Source organism: Onychomys torridus, chromosome 19 (assembly GCF_903995425.1).
Source record: "Onychomys torridus chromosome 19, mOncTor1.1, whole genome shotgun sequence".
Classification (NCBI taxonomy): Eukaryota; Metazoa; Chordata; class Mammalia; order Rodentia; family Cricetidae; genus Onychomys; species Onychomys torridus.
In genome coordinates this window covers 45,917,340-45,933,790 of record NC_050461.1, presented here as the reverse complement: position 1 = coordinate 45,933,790, position 16,451 = coordinate 45,917,340, and the positions used below count along the sequence as shown (strand labels likewise).

General features: G+C 39.5%; 1 protein-coding gene across 2 annotated transcripts in view; it reads left to right on the top strand.

The window, feature by feature from the left end:
- Lats1 (large tumor suppressor kinase 1) overlaps window positions 1-11,603 on the top strand; it is a 34,595-nt gene extending 22,992 nt beyond the window's left edge. Inside the window, exons 5-8 of one of the 2 annotated variants that reach the window (XM_036168545.1) lie at window positions 2,391-2,973; window positions 7,106-7,288; window positions 7,496-7,602; window positions 9,450-11,603. In XM_036168545.1, the coding sequence (XP_036024438.1) occupies window positions 2,391-2,973; window positions 7,106-7,288; window positions 7,496-7,602; window positions 9,450-9,959 (1,383 nt within the window). In that variant the 3' untranslated portion in view covers window positions 9,960-11,603. Of the gene's footprint in view, window positions 1-2,390; window positions 2,974-3,918; window positions 3,978-7,105; window positions 7,289-7,495; window positions 7,603-9,449 lie in introns of those variants that run through there. The other variant, XM_036168546.1, reaches the window with a different exon arrangement.
- Window positions 11,604-16,451: the final 4,848 nt, after the last annotated feature.

The following is a 16,451-nucleotide window of genomic DNA, read 5'->3' as shown; positions in this document are numbered from 1 at the left end:
GCAGTTGGTGCTCTTAACCTTTAAGCCATCTCTCCAGCCCAGTGTTTATTCTTTATATACACATTATTAGAAAGTGTCAAAATGACCAGGTATGGTGACACACATCTTTAATCCCAGCACTCAGGAGGCAGAGGCCTGCATTGCTAGTTCCAAGGCAGCCAAGGCTATGTAGCAAGATTATGTCACACACTCACCAGAAAAAAAATAAGTAAAAAAAGGAAGTGTCAAAATCATCTCTTTGTAGTTATTTTCCTCTTCTAATGATGTTGAGGAAAATATGCTGAAATTGTTGAATGCATTAGGGAGATCAGAGTACCAAGCACTCCCTTCAGATCCCACATAGATAGTGTTGGTAGGTAGTGTGGTTATGCCCGCACCATCATGGTTTATCATATGCTCGGAACGCAAAGCTTTGAATTCTCCCTCCTTTTACATCTGCTGCTCACAGTGTAAGATTGTGCTTCTTTTCATGCTGAAAGAGCTATAAAATGATTACTTCCGAGTCTCACTTTAGTTCAGTAGGACATTTTCTTTTGGGGGGGGGCTAGGGGCAGGTTTTGAGACAGTTTCTCTGTGCCCTGGCTGTCCTGGAACTTACTCTACTAGGCTAGGCTGGCCTCGAACTCACAGAGAGCAACCTGCCTCTGAGTGCTGGGGGTAAAGGCTTTTGTCACCACTGCCCCACCAGTATTTTCTTTTCTTTCTTTTTTTTTTTGGTTTTTCAAGACAGGGTTTCTCTGGGTAGCTTTGTGCCTTTCCTAGAATTTGCTTTGGAGACCAGGCTGGCCTTGAACTCACAGAGATCCACCTGCCTCGGCCTCCCAAGTGCTGGGATTAAAGGTGTGCGCCACCAATGCCCTGCCATTATTTTCTTACTATAAATAATTACGTTAAATGAGAAATACCACAAATTCTTTTATTCACATTGTTCTTAGAATTTCTTACTAAAGTCTATGTATTTTCTTAGTTTATTTTTCCTTTTTCCTCTTCACTTTCACTAATAGCTGACTTAAACTTTCATGGTGTTGGAAGCTTTGCTGACTTCTGTAGCCTCCATTACTGTGTAGGCAAGTAAGATTTTAAGAGAAAGAGTTCTGTACTAAATCTGGCATGCTACCACTCTGAAAAGACTTTGCATGCAAGTGCACATCCTAACAGAAGCATGAGGCTGCTGTATTGAGAGTAGTCTTGCATTTCTAAAATTAGCCTCTGCTTTTCCAAGTCTCGTCCTTTTAAAAGTTAGTCAGTTCCGTATTAGCCAAAGAAACCCCTCGTCTTCTAAGTCCAGGTGTGCTGTCACTGCTTAGAAGCTGAGCTTTGTGTTTATCTGTTTCTTTGTGTTTTTAAGATTTATTTATTTATTATGTATACAATGTTCTGCTGTACACCAGAAGAGGGCACCAGATCTCATTAAACATGGTTGTGAGCCATCATGTGGTTGCTGGGAATTGAACTCAGCACCTCTGGAAGATCAGTCAGTGCTCCTAACTGCTGAGCCATCTCTCCAGTTCCCTATCTGTTTTTTGATAATGCCCTTTATCACAATAATTTAAAAAGCTATTTTAGAATATCTAAAAAGATACCAAGCATATTGTCTCTTTTGCACTTTGGTAGAGGTGAACTAGACGTTTCATCCTTTCGCTAATGCTGTCAGAAAGAAAAAGAAAGCTTACCATGACTTTTGTCTATTTCCTTAAAAATTTTTTAGTTACATTGTAATTGTGTGTGTGTGTGTGTGTGTGTGTGTGTGTGTGTGTGTGTGTGTGTTCGTGCATATGTGCGCACAAGCCTCTGAGAACATGTAGAGGTCAGAGGACGACATGAGTGGGTTGGTTCTGCCCACCATGTGGGTCCTAAGGATCCAGACTTGGCCACAGGTGCCTTTGCCTGCTGAGTCATTTGTTTGTTTCTTTCTGTGTTTAAGGATGATTGAACCTGGAGCGAAAAAATTTCTCTGTGAAAGAAAATTAGCGGGGAGACACTTGAGGCCTAGACTTCCTGAGAAATGATTTAGTGAAGGCAGTCTAGTCCTATAATTTGAGGCTCTGCACGGAGAGAGTTGAGAATGCATGTTAGCAGACATTTGCTTTGTTGTGTATTGGGAAGCTGTTCCGGGAGTGCTCTAGAAGGCAGAGAAGCCTGACTGTTGATACCTCTTCTACTTGCTCGCCACAGCTGAATGTGCATACATACTCACCTCATGTATAGTTTACTAGCTTTCAAGCTTGACTTTGATCATTAATTTTTCTCTGAAATACATTCTAGAATTCTAACATGCTTTATTAAAAATCATTATGCACTTAACTTTCAAAATATGCCTGAATTTTTTATTAAGCTATTTCTTACTATTCAATACAATTCCTTAATTAACCTCTAGTTTATTTACCTAGGTTGGATTGTCTCAAGATGCCCAGGATCAAATGAGAAAGATGCTTTGCCAGAAAGAGTCTAACTATATTCGTCTCAAAAGGGCTAAAATGGACAAGTCTATGTTTGTGAAGATCAAGACACTAGGAATAGGAGCGTTTGGTGAAGTCTGTCTAGCAAGAAAAGTCGATACTAAAGCTTTGTATGCAACAAAAACTCTGCGAAAGAAAGATGTTCTACTTCGAAATCAAGTTGCTCATGTTAAAGCCGAGAGAGATATTCTAGCTGAAGCTGACAATGAATGGGTGGTTCGCTTGTATTACTCATTCCAGGATAAGGACAATTTGTACTTTGTGATGGACTACATTCCTGGGGGTGATATGATGAGCCTATTAATTAGAATGGGCATCTTTCCAGAAAATCTGGCACGATTCTACATAGCAGAACTTACCTGTGCAGTTGAAAGTGTTCATAAAATGGGTTTTATTCATAGAGATATTAAACCTGATAACATTTTGATTGACCGAGATGGCCATATTAAATTGACTGACTTTGGTCTGTGCACTGGCTTCAGATGGACACATGATTCCAAGTATTACCAGAGTGGTAAGTGAGCATGTAAATTCCATTTTAACTCACCATAATATATTTATTTATGTAGTACAACTTAAGATGGCTTCAACCATGGATGAGACCAGTAGACATGGGGTGGTTTCTAATCTTTCTTATTAAATTTAGGTTAAAAGTATATAAAGTTTATTTTTAAATATTATTAAAAATTTTAAAGTAACTATTACAAAATTTTGTCACTTTTGAAAGGTGTCAGTTTTTAATTTTTGAGTAAAGCCTCTGTGTCCACCAAGATAACCAGTAGTTGTTAGATGCTCTTAGTTTTTCCTTCTTTCCTCCAGAGACATCCGTTATTTAGAACTTTGTGATCCGCCTTCACTTTTCTTGATTGTGCTGCCGCTGCTGCTGTTTCCCAGGCCTCCTGCCTGCCAGGCACGTAGTCTACCATTGACCTATAGCCTCACCATTTTGTACTTTTTATTCTGAAACAAGATCTCACTAGGTTGCCCAGACTTCAGGTGAACACAGGAAAGCCTTCAACTTGGGATCCTTCAACCTTCAGCTTCTTACATAACTGGGATTATAGGCCCACACTACTAGGCCTGAACACCATATTTTATAGATACACTCTCTACATTATGTATTATATTCACCAACAATATATGACTTCATTTTTCCTACTATTGAAACTTTTTAATCCTTCTATATGTATTTTTGTGTCTCTTTTTTCTTTTTGTTTACTCCTTTTGTTTTGAGATTTCTCCATGTTACTGAATATATTTGTTTTCACTGCTATTTAGAGTTCTACATATGACTGTCACACCATCTATTTAACCCTAAGCACATGCACATGATTTTATTTACTCATGTGACACTGGGAGGCGAATGAAGACCTGAGACTTAGGTGAAGTAACTTGTCCAAGGTCAGACAGAAATTAAGTGTAAGGGCTAGGCTTTGAACCCAGATTTGTCTGATTACAGGGCCCATGTTATTTCTACCACACTGCCTCACCAAGAACCCTTCAAGCGCTAATGGAAGTGTAAGTTGATCTAATGTTTGTTGAATACTTACTATCTCCTAGGTGCTTTACATATATTCTAATTTAGTGCTTATAGCATCTTCTAAGGTAAGTGTTAGCCTTTGGGGTATCTGAACACATACAGATGGATTTCTTTCTTTTTTTTATTTATTTAATTTTGAGGCAGGGTTTCACTATATAGCACAGGCCAGTCTCCCCCAACCCCACCCCCCAGAAGGGGGTTTCTCTGTAACAGCTCTGGCTTTCTTTGTAGATCAGACTGCCCTTGAATCCACAGAGATCTGCCTGGCACATAGGCCAGTCTTGAACTCCAAACTCACAGTTCTCCTCCTCAGCTTCCCAGGTTTGGAGATTATAGGCATGTTCTTCCATAGCAGCACACTAAGTGGCTGGAATTAAGTGTCTCCCACACTTAACTTTATTATTCCTAGGCTCTGGTTCAGACTTGATTGAAAAATGTTCTCTGGATATTGGAAACTATATTTTAATGAAATTTCCCAGGTGATTATTACAATTAGGTTAATTGCAGTACTGTAAGTAGTTTTTAATACCCTATATATGTTCATGATTTCACATCTCTCTAGAAATGGCCCCTCTGTTTCCACATGGACTTCAAGTAGCTGTTGAAACTTAGCAAAGAATGTCACAGCTGTCAGCTTAATCCCACCCTCAGCTCTGGAACACTGGCACTGGCACCTGCCAGGTGGCTGAGTCCCTCTGCAGCTGCATCCTTAGGCTGCTCAGCCAAGCTTCAGCAGTCACCTGGCTGGCCTTTCTTCCTGTTGTCCTGCAGTCTGCTCTCCAGAGCACAGCTGCAGCATTCTTCCTGCTGCAGCCCCGCAGGCTGTGGGAGCTGCTTTCTCTAATCTGCTCAGGTCGTTTGTTCTCTTGCTTCAGACTCCCCCATGTCTTTCCACTGTAACGGTGTGTTGCCTTGCATCTCCACCTTAGCGACTCTACTGGCCTGCCGTCTGTTGCTCTTTCTTTGTCGAGAGCCTCATCCTGACTCTCGTAGGACTGAGTTCTTACCATTTCCATTTCAGCAATGTTACTTTCTCACTCGTTCTCCCTTGCGTCGGTCTCCCTTGTGTCCTTTCCTATGTTGTCTTTTCCTCTAAAGACTGTCCTATAGTCAGCGTGTCTTCTTTTCTGTGTTCTCGTTCAAGTAATCTTCCTGCCTCTGCCTTCTGTGTAGCTGGGACTGCAGGTCCATGCCATACATTTTGTGTGTGTGTGGTGCTGGGGACTGGCACCCAGAGCCTCTTCCATGCTTAACATGTGCTCTCCCTGAGACTACCATGCAGTACACCCTCAGTACCATCATCATCTTCATCTTTTTCTTTCATGTGTCTGTGGGCAGATGTGTGTACAGTTCATGTGGTTATATGCACATGTAGGGGCATGGGTCAATGTAAGGTATCTTCCTTGATTGTTATCTTTTAATTTTTACATTTATGTTTATATATTATATGTGTCTGTGGACAGTGTGTACATGCCATGATGTTTAAAGATCAGAGGACAACTTGTGGGACTTGGTTCTATCCTTCTACCGGGTAGGTCCCAGTGATCCAGACCAGGTCATCAGGCTTAGTGGCAAGCTCCTTTACCAGTTGAGGCATCTCAACAGCCCCTCCATTTTTTTCTTTTTTAATAATCCTGTTTTTGAGACAAAGTTTCTTACTGGAGTTATCCTGGAGCTCATGGATATGCTGGCTGGTCAGTCATTAGTTCCAGGGACCCACCTGTTTCTGCCTTCCTAGGGGTAGGGTTATAGCACCTAGCTTTTACAGGGGTGTTAGGGATCCAAAGTCAGGTCCTTAAGCTTTCAGGCCCTTAAGCTGTCACTTTACCAACTGAGCCCCCCCCCCTTTAATTTTTTTTAATTCTTGGTTTAAAAACAACAAATGGCAAAAGCAGCCCTTTATTTTGTGTAAGTGGAAGTCAGAGGCCTGGCTGGAGTGGCTTCTCCCCTTCACATAGTTCTCGGGGGTTAAACTCAGGTCATGACCACTGGCTGTCTTGCTAGGCCCTCTTCTGGTTTTGAGACCTGGAACTCACTCTATAGACCAGGCTGGCCTCGAACTCACAGAGGCCTCCCAAGTGCTGGGATTAAAGTCTTGCTACCTAGCAAGTTTAAGGCCAGTCTGGGCCACAATGAGACACTGTCTCAAAAAGAATAAAAGAAAGAAAGAAATAGGGCTGGAGACAAGGGTGCCTACTACTCTTGCTGAGGACCTGAGTTCAGTTTCCAGAACCCATGCAAGTCGATCACAACTGCTCCAAGCAGACCTGACACTGCTGGCTTCTGTACTTAGCATGTGCACATGCCTTCCTGTATACACATAATGAATAAATTTTTAAAAAGAAAAATAATTAAAAGGAGCCAGCAAAGCTTTGGTGAGATTACAGGTCTATTCTATCAGTCCAAATTATTGCAGTTCTGGCCGTGGAACCCAGGGCTAGGCAAGCACCCTGACAGCTGAGATCCACCCTCAACCCTTATCATCACTGTTTCTTATATGTCTGTGTATATATATGTTGTGCTTCTCCCCTGCCAGAGTGTGAGCTGAGTGAAGAATCTTTCTTAATGTCTTTTGTTGAATGAATGAAATTGATCAGATGCATTTAAAAATGCCCTCAGAAAAATAACAGAGTAGTTTGAAGGAGATGATACTTTCTCCTACCTACTCATGACTTACACTGTTATTTAATGTTGAGTAAATTAGTGAGTCTTCAATGTTTCTTAGTTCACATCTTCTCCTATGGATATCTCAGCAAACAGGCCCTCGTCAGTAATAGTAATGCTGCCATGGACTTGGCATCTTTTGTGCATTAATTTATTACAGGGAAAGTTTTCTCTCTATCTCTCTCTTTTTTTTCCCTGAGACAGGGTTTCTCTGTATAGTTTTGGAGCCTTTCTTGGAGCTCTCTCTGTAGCCCAGGCTGGCCTCGAACTCACAGAGATCCACCTGGCTCTGACTCCTGAGTGCTGGGACTAAAGGTGTGTGCCAACGACCACCCAGCCAGGGAAAGTATTATTAGCTCTTAATCATGATATCAGAGGTTAAACAGATTGAGGTTTACTTTTGTCTTTGTGCTTTCATTTAATTTTGTCCTTTATTGTACAGGGGATCATCCACGGCAAGATAGCATGGATTTCAGTAATGAGTGGGGCGATCCCTCCAACTGTCGGTGTGGAGACAGACTCAAGCCGCTAGAACGGAGAGCTGCTCGCCAGCACCAGCGATGTCTAGCACATTCCTTGGTTGGGACTCCCAATTACATTGCACCTGAAGTACTACTCCGAACAGGCAAAGCATTTATTTGTCTCATAAATAATTTCAGTAGTCTTTGAGATCAGCCAAACTTACACTAGCATATACTTTCTTTCTTTTCAGGTTTAAGACAAAAGTGTTGATTATATAGTATAAATGGTTGACTTAATGCTAATGTTGTTTGTATTCTGAGCATTTTTAAAAGTGTTCTTGTTAATAACTATATAATTTTGGTACCCTTAGGATATACACAGTTGTGTGATTGGTGGAGTGTTGGTGTTATTCTTTTTGAAATGTTGGTGGGACAACCTCCTTTCTTGGCACAAACACCATTAGAAACACAAATGAAGGTAAGCTATAGGACCTGCACAAAAAAAAAAAAAAAAAAAAAATCAGCTCTTACACCAGAGATCTTTATATGTGTTGTAGTACTCATATATCTTGTCCAAAATACTTGAGGAAGAAATATTTCACATTCTGTCAGATTTTGTTTTGAGACAGGGTCTTGGTATGTAGCCCTGAGTTGGCCTAGAATTCGCCATGTAGACCAACTGGCCTCAGATATCTGCCTCTGCATATACACACTGAGATTTCATAGGAATAGATCACAGGTTTAAACATGAAATTCATTTATATGTCAAATAGCCTGAAGGTAATTTTATATAATAACCTTTATTTCTTTATGGTTCTGGCTTTTTTTTACCCCTGAGGCAGGGTTTCCCTGTGTTGTGTAGCTTTGGAGCCTGTCTTGGAACTTGCTCTGTAGACCAGGTGGCCTCAAACTCACAGAGATCCACCTGGCTCTGCCTCCAGAGTGCTGGGATTAAAGGTGTGCACGTCTACCACTTGGTCTGTTTTGGGGATTTTTATTGTTGTTGTTGTTGTTGTTTTGAAGTGTTAGGATTCAAGCCCAGGACCTCTGATAGGCTAGACTAATGCTCTCCCACTGAGTTGTACCCCCAGCTCCTTGTGAATGCCTTTTGAGTACAATCAACACAGGTCAAGGGTAGTAGAGCTTTCTACTTATAACAAATCATATCAACACTAAGAACTTTTGTGTTTTTATTTTATGTTATTAAATAATTTATTTAACTTTATCTTATGTGCATTGATATAAAGGTGTTAGATTCCTGTAGTTAAAGTTGTGAGCTGCCATGTGGTTGCTGGGAATTGGACCCAGGTCTTCTGGAAGAGTAGCCAGTACTCTTAACCACTGAGCCATCTCTCCAGCCCTCAAAATGTTGTGTTTTAAAGTATTTCAGATTTTGAATTTTTTTAATTAGGAATGATCAACCTGTTTAAACTTAGCATGGTGGTACACACTTTTCTTTTATCTCAACACTTGGGAAGCAGAGATAAATCTCTGTGAGTTCCAGGTCAGCGTGGTTTATATAGTGCCTTAGTTAGGGGTTCTGTTGCTGTGAAGAGACACCATGACCACAGCAACTCTTATAAAAAGGAAAATGTTTAATTGGGGGCTGGCTTACAGTTTAGAGGTTTAGTCCATTATCTTCATGGTGGGAAACATGGCAGAGTGCATACAGACATGGTGCTGGAGAAGGGCTGAGAGTTCTACATCTTGATCCAAAGGCAGCAGGAAGAGACTGAGACACTAGGCCTGGCTTGAGCTTCTGAGACCTCAAAGCCCACTCCCAGTGACACACTTCCTCCAACAGTGCCACACCTACTCCAACAAGGCCGCATGTCCCAATAGTGCCAGTCCCTATGAGTCTATGGGACCATTTTCATTCAAAGTATCACACATAGCAAATTTCTGGATAGCCAAGGCTATTTAGAGAGACCTTTTCTCAAAGATAAAACAAACAGCCAGTGTTAGTGGTACCCTTCTTTAATCCCAGCACTGGGAGTCAGAGGCAGGCGGATCTGTGATTTCCAGGTCAGCCTGGTTACAGAGTGAGTTCTAGGACAGCCAGTGCTACATACAGAAACCCTGTCTCGAAAAACAAAAACAACAATACTCCTCAAACAAAACAAAACAAACAACCTTACTGCGAGTCTTCTCAATAGGCAAGGATAGGAGAAAGTGTATTTTCTAGCAGTGATTTATTATAAAAGGTAAAATACAATGAAAATTATTTAGAAAAACAAGTAGTCCAGTAAGATATTTGATATAAAACTTGGGGCAGTTGTTGATTTTCATCTTCCCTTCCTAACTTTTAAAAACTCTTCTCTAAAGGTTATCAACTGGCAAACTTCTCTTCACATTCCCCCTCAAGCTAAGCTGAGTCCTGAAGCCTCCGACCTCATCATCAAACTCTGCCGAGGACCAGAAGATCGCCTAGGCAAGAATGGTGCTGACGAAATAAAGGCTCACCCATTCTTTAAAACCATTGATTTCTCCAGTGACCTGAGACAGCAGTCTGCTTCATATATCCCCAAAATCACACACCCAACAGATACCTCCAATTTTGACCCTGTTGATCCTGATAAGTTGTGGAGTGATGATAATGAGGAGGAAAATATCAATGACACTCTGAATGGCTGGTATAAAAACGGAAAGCACCCTGAACATGCTTTCTATGAGTTTACCTTTCGGAGGTTTTTTGATGACAATGGCTACCCATACAATTATCCAAAGCCTATTGAATATGAATACATTAATTCACAAGGCTCTGAGCAACAGTCTGATGAAGATGATCAACACACAGGCTCAGATGTAAAAAACCATGATCTAGTATATGTTTGATAGACTAGGAGATAATTGTAAGAATTTGCAGAAAGACCTGAAATGCAGGGGATTTTTAGGTTTTGAGAAGATTATGCAACTGTGACAGAGTGTGTGTGCTCTGTGTACAATATTTTATTTTCCTAAATTAGGGGAAATCATTTTAAAATGTTAATTTATTCCACCCTTTTAATTCAGTAATTTAGAATAAATTGTTATAAGGAAAGTAAATTATGAGCTGAGTATTATAGTCAGTTCTTGGTACTTAAAGTACTTAAAAAATACTGCTCTGTCTAAAAAGAGAAGCCTGGTATCTATTTGTATATATGCTAAATAATTTTAAAATTCAAGAGTTTTTGAAAGACAGTTTTATCTTGCTTTAACCAAATATGAAACATACCCATATTTCCCCTGCAACCTTGGTTTTAGTTCACAATAAGCTAAAGAAATTAAGCCATCATTTCAGAAGGTGTACCTAGACTAATGCTAATCTGGAAGTCATATCCTAGAATCACAAATACAGAGCAGAAAAAAAATGAGTTCACTAGAAATAATGCAGTTTACCCCTTCCCTCCACGAAAGTCTTTAACCTAGCATTTCCTCTCAGTTACTGGCTTTAAAAGAAGTCAGAGCACTACTAGTTTTGTTTCCATATTGGTATTAATGCTGCTTCCAGTTTTAAAAGGGAACAAAGTTGCTATAAATCAAATTTTCAAATACTGAAAACTAAGGTCTGTAATATTTTTATCTTAAAATTAGAAGAAAAACTTCCATCTCCTAATCAGAGAAATTAGTTTCAGTTTGTAAAATGTTGGTTAGAATTTATTTGTTTGGACTCATTAAGAAAGTTTTTTTCTAGGGGCTGGGGATATAACTTAGTGGTAGAGCACTTGCCTAACCTACACAAAGCCCTGGGTTCAATCCCCAGCACCGCTGTTCCCCAAAGGTACCTTTGCTGTACAGCAACCAATCTTGATTGTGTCGTCAATGCTGTAGATTTCCTCTTTCAGAACAGTGCTATAATGCAAATCACTGGCACAGAAAAATATTTCTATTTGGCACTATCATACCTAAGAGTAGATTAATTGGTTAAAAAATAATTATTAACTCCTAATTGGGATGACCATTCCTAATTAGAAGAAGATACATAGTGGTTTAGAAATTGAAGACTTCCTAACTTATTTAAGATTAATGTACCTATTTATATAATGTTTAGGTTCTAAGGAAGAATTGTGGCTTCATAACAAAATGCATAATAACATCTTTTAGAAAGAATTGGGCTATATTCTGACCCTAGTAAAGTTTGTATATTATTTCCTTTTCTTTAAGTTTACTGACATGAATTGCTTTATCAGACTCAATGTTTGTGGATAGGAATGATATTTACCTATCTAGCTTTCTTGTAAAAAGATAATTTGTCTGAAACCATGTGTATAATAAAATTAAAGTCAAAGTTATTTGATTGAATTGAGGAAAGAAAAAATTATTAGGTTATTAGCTTACACTTTCATATCCAGTGTAGAACCTGTTGCAGTGTAAGGGTGGGCTTTTGGGGTCCCTGGTTCTTTTGAAATAGAGGCTTTGTGAACTCTAGCCCTAGTGAAAAAGTGCATGCACTTCCAGGGGTCCCTGGATATGATTTAAAAAAAAAAAAAAATCCTTAGACAACAGATTAAAGACCTACGTCCTGTAAGTAAATTGCTACATTAAATGGAGAACTCTTAATTTATTGCACAGTACTCAGATGAGCACATTTTGTAAAAACAATGATGACCTGTCATTGGAAAGGTTTCTAGAGCACGGTGTGACGACCTATGAACGCTGGCACCACACTGACATGTTCTAAACACTGTTTTTGAAGGCACTGAAATGTCTGGTGTTTCTGTAAGAGAATGTGCCATCATGAAACAGTCTTTAAATCATGGGCATTTGAATAGTCTGTAAAATCCTATGCAAAACATACTTATTCAAGAACTTTTTACTTGGTTCACACATTTATAAGACAGCCCTTTTGTTCTTTGGGCTTTCTCACTCAGATTTGCATTTTCATTTAGTGGTTTTACTCATGAATTATGGTGCAATACAGTAGAAAACCAACTTCATCATGTTCACACTGCAGGAAAACAAAGGTGCTGTCTTTCCCCTTCCATGACCATGTTTCCTCAGAAGAAAAAGACCACAGATTCTGTGTCCTTCTGAACGTCTCTGACAGTAGAAGTGTCTAATGTTTGCTAGAGGCAGTATACAAGCATTGGTATCTGTGATTTTAGTATTTTAACCACAATTGTAATATTTTGGATACTCATATTGGCTATTTTACTCCCTGACTACATCCAGTTTTTCCAGCCTAGAAGCTGGTGCTTTCCGAGCAGCAGGAGAAGAGTATAAAACCTGGACACTCAACTGCAGCGAGGTGAAGATGCTGTTCCCCACGCTGTCCCAGAAAACTGGCTGGCTGTGCACTTGCCCCTTTAATGCGGATCAATAGTATTTATAAAATGCGTTCTATAATTATGTATTGTACATACTGTTGTGTATTCAGTGACGTCCTGAGGCAGGCCCTGTTGCTGTATCTGACCTACCTTCCTATTTGTAATAGAAACTATAGAATGTATGACTAAGAAGTCACTTTGACATTGACTTTTTAAAAAAGTTATTTCCTTCTGCTGTTGAGAAGTGCAAAACTGTGAGTGGAAATGTTTTATTCTGACTTAATAATATGTTAGAAATTAGAAACACAGTGGGAGGAGTTTTAGATGTGCTGCTGCTGTTACCCAAGGTACTTTAGAAAATTTTCTTTAATAAACAAAAAAATCCCTTTGATATTTAAAGTGAAACAGTCTGTTTGTTTTTTAATCTAAAATAAAACGTAATTTGGGTCAACATTGGTATATTTATAAAGTGCCTTAGTATATTCCTTTGTGGAGGGCACTTCCCAGTTTACTTTTATATTGTATTATGTATATAAGTATTTTGTATTAAAATGGAATCAATGGCAACACTACCATTTTATAAAACAATGCTTTGCTAGAAAAAAGAATTACAGCTTTGCAATATAACAACAGTTTTGCATATTTCTGAATGTAATAGAACAAACAATCAGTCTGTCTGAATGAATCTATTTGTATTTTCCCAATCATTTCCACTAGTGTAACATTTGCTGGGATAATAAAAAAAAAAAAAAAAAACAAAATTCACGTCTTTCAATTATGTGTGGAAGCTAAATATGTTCATTTTCTCTTGTGTTTTATTGTATGTTGGGGTGCACCGATGTACACATGGAGGGCAGAGGACAAGTTTCAGGAGTCAGTTCTCTTGACATGTAGGTGCTAAGATCTAACCTGTGTCTTCAGGCTTGGTGGTGAGAGCCTTTACCCACTACCCACTAAGCAATCTTGCCAGCCCTGCTTTCTTTTCCTCTCCTTTTTCTTTTGTAACATTTATGTGTTGTGTGTACGCGCATGCCATAGCACTTACGTGGCAATCCGAGGGCTTGTTGGGTTCAGTTCCCTCCTTGACCCATGTGCTTCCTGAGGACTGCATTGGTGGTCAGGCTTGGAGGCAAGCAAGCGTCGTCCATTACCTGCCAAGCTGGTTCACCATCCCAATTTTTAGAGTTATTTTATGTTTATATAATTTTAAATTTTTTGAAATCGAAATCTTATCATTTCTCCTTTTCCTTCCTCTAACCCTTCAACGTACATCCCCCAACCCACCTTGCACTCAAATTCATGACCTCTTTTTCTGTGTGTGTATTTGTTTGTTCCTAAATACATAAATACAACCTGTTGAGTCCATGTAATGTTACTTATATGTACATTATTTCAGGGCTGATCTTTTTGCTTTTTTTTTTTCTTTTTGGTTTTTCGAGACAGGGTTTCTCTGTGTAGTGTTGGTTCCTGGATATCGCTCTGTAGACCAGGCTGGCCTTGAACTCAGCCTCCACCTGCCTCTGCCTCCTTAATGCTGGGATTAAAGGCGTGTGTGCACTGCCACTGCCCGGCCCTGCTTTTTTTTTTTTTTTTTTTTTTTTTTTTTTTAAGATAACAATTTGATGTGCTCTTTCCTGGAGAAGACTGCCTCCCCCATTTTCAACATTGCTTAGTTACCTATAGTTAACCTATAGTTTGGGGCCTCATGAGATTTGTTCCTTCCATGGTAGCATGTCTGTCTGTTGGTATCCTTGTTCCAGCCTAATTTTCTAAATTCAATTTTCATTTTTTATCTTAGAAAATTTATGACTGGAACTTTGATGCTTTAGAGTTGAAGTGTGTATAACTAATGATAGTACAGTTATGCAATTAAGACAAGTTGGTTATAGTAGAATGTAGGGGACATTTTCATTTTCTCTAATAAAGTAAAATCAGTATTTAACATTAAAAGATTCCTTTATATTTTCATTTTATTTTATATATTTAGGAAAATATATGTATATGCATGTTCAGGGGTGCTCTGAGAGGCCAGAAAAGGGTGTTGGGTCCCCTGGAGCTGGAGTTACACGTAGTTTGTGAGCTGCCTGACACAGGTGCTGGGAACTCCAGTCCTCTGAAAGAGCAGCAGATGCTTTTAACCTCTGACCTAGTTTCCAGCCTTGTAATTCCATCTAAAAAATTTTTTCCTTTCTTTTTGGTGTTTTGAGACAAATTCTCATGCAACTCAGGCAGGTCTGGGACTTATGTAGCTGAGAATGGCTTTGAACTTCTGATCTTCATGTTTCTATCTACTGAGTGCTAGTATTATAGACTTTTGCCACCTCACCCAGATCCTAAAACTTTTTCCTAATTAAACTCTACATTTACTATCATTTAAATACCTTTTAATATTTTTAAATATGAAAGTGATATTTCCCTTACATGTAATTCTTTATCACAGGAAATGCTAATCAGATTCTTAGATTCTTTTTTCTAATCAGCTGAACATGATACATTTCAAGTGTTACCATTATTGATGTTTTCCTTTGTCCACTAGTTTATACCCTTCAAAAATTAGTATTTGATATGCATGAGGCCAAATTCATCTGATTGGCCCAAATGCAATATTCCTGATTGGTGTTAGTATTTTGTGGGCCCATCATGCTTCATATTGTGAAGATACTTTCCTGTGGTGACACTCTCTTTCTCCTATCTGTCAATATCTGAAAGGGAGAGAGAAGTTGCCAGATTATTTGAGGTATGGATGGTTCCTGCCCCCAGTACCCAGTGTTTCGTCATTCTTTCTGATACCCAGATACCCTGAACATCTTCGTGGATTCACAATCTGAGTGTAACTCTAGATCATTTTTACTGGCAAGGGTTTGGTTTGCTCAGCAGGAATAAAAAGGTCCTCCATGCTACATTTTGAATGAAGCTGGAGGGTCAAGAGAACACTGAGACAGAAGCTGTGGGTACTGACTTAACAGTCCTTGAATGTAGACTTGAAAGCAAGTCTGCTAGCCTTGGGCTCATTGAGTGTCAGGAGGGTGCCTGCCAGTATCTGAGAGGAGGTCTGAGCTGGATTCTAATACTGCCTGCTTACACTCATGAGTGACTCAGTCTTAGGTCAATAATGACAGAGGCTCTTTATGTTCCCACCATTTGGCTTTTACAGATAGCCTCAGCTATCACACTACAAGCTCTGTTTTTACATATCTGTGACATGTGGCCACCACTAGGATGTGAGGAGATTTTACACACTAAGTTTCAAATTCATTGCTTTCTACTTACTGTTTCCCTCTTCCCACAGGGTGAAACATGGACAAAGTGGTGAGTTTATTTTGACCATAAAAACTATGAAAGCAGGCCGGGTGGTGGTGGCACATGCCTGTAATCCCAGCACTTGGGAGGCAGAGGCAGGTGGATTTCTGTGAGTTTGAGGCCAGCCTGGTCTACAGAGTGAGTTCCAGGACAGGCTCCAAAGCTACAAAGAAACCCTGTCTCGAAAAAAACAAAAAAAAAAAAAAAAAGCACCAAAAATCTATGAAAGCACCAAGGAGTAGAACGAAATGAACAGAAGTCTGAAACAGTGTGAAATAGTGTTGTCTACTGGGAGCTGATCAACTATTATATGAGAGATAACGTACACATTCCATTCCAGCCACACTGTAGCTAATAAAGCACATAATGTATATACTCTAGTTTGCAGAACAATTAAAGAAGAACATTTTGTACTCTGCCTCTCCCATGCATTTCATCATCAATTATTTTTAATCTAATTTTCTCTGATTCATTATCTTCATCCTCATTGTTACTGAGGTGACTGAGGCCCCTGACTTACTCTTCTATTGCTGTGAAGGGACACTATGACAAGACAACTTATAGGGGAAAAAAAACATTTAATTGGGTCTTGCTTACAGTTTCAGAGGGTTAGTCCATGTCTATCATGGAAGGAAGTGTGGCAGGCAAGCAGGCATGGTGCTGGGTCAGTAGCTAAGAGCTTACATCCTGATCCACAGGCAGGAGGCAAAGGAGAGACTGAGCATGGGCTTTTGAAACCCCAAAGTCCACCTCCTGTGACATACTTCCTCCAACATAGCCA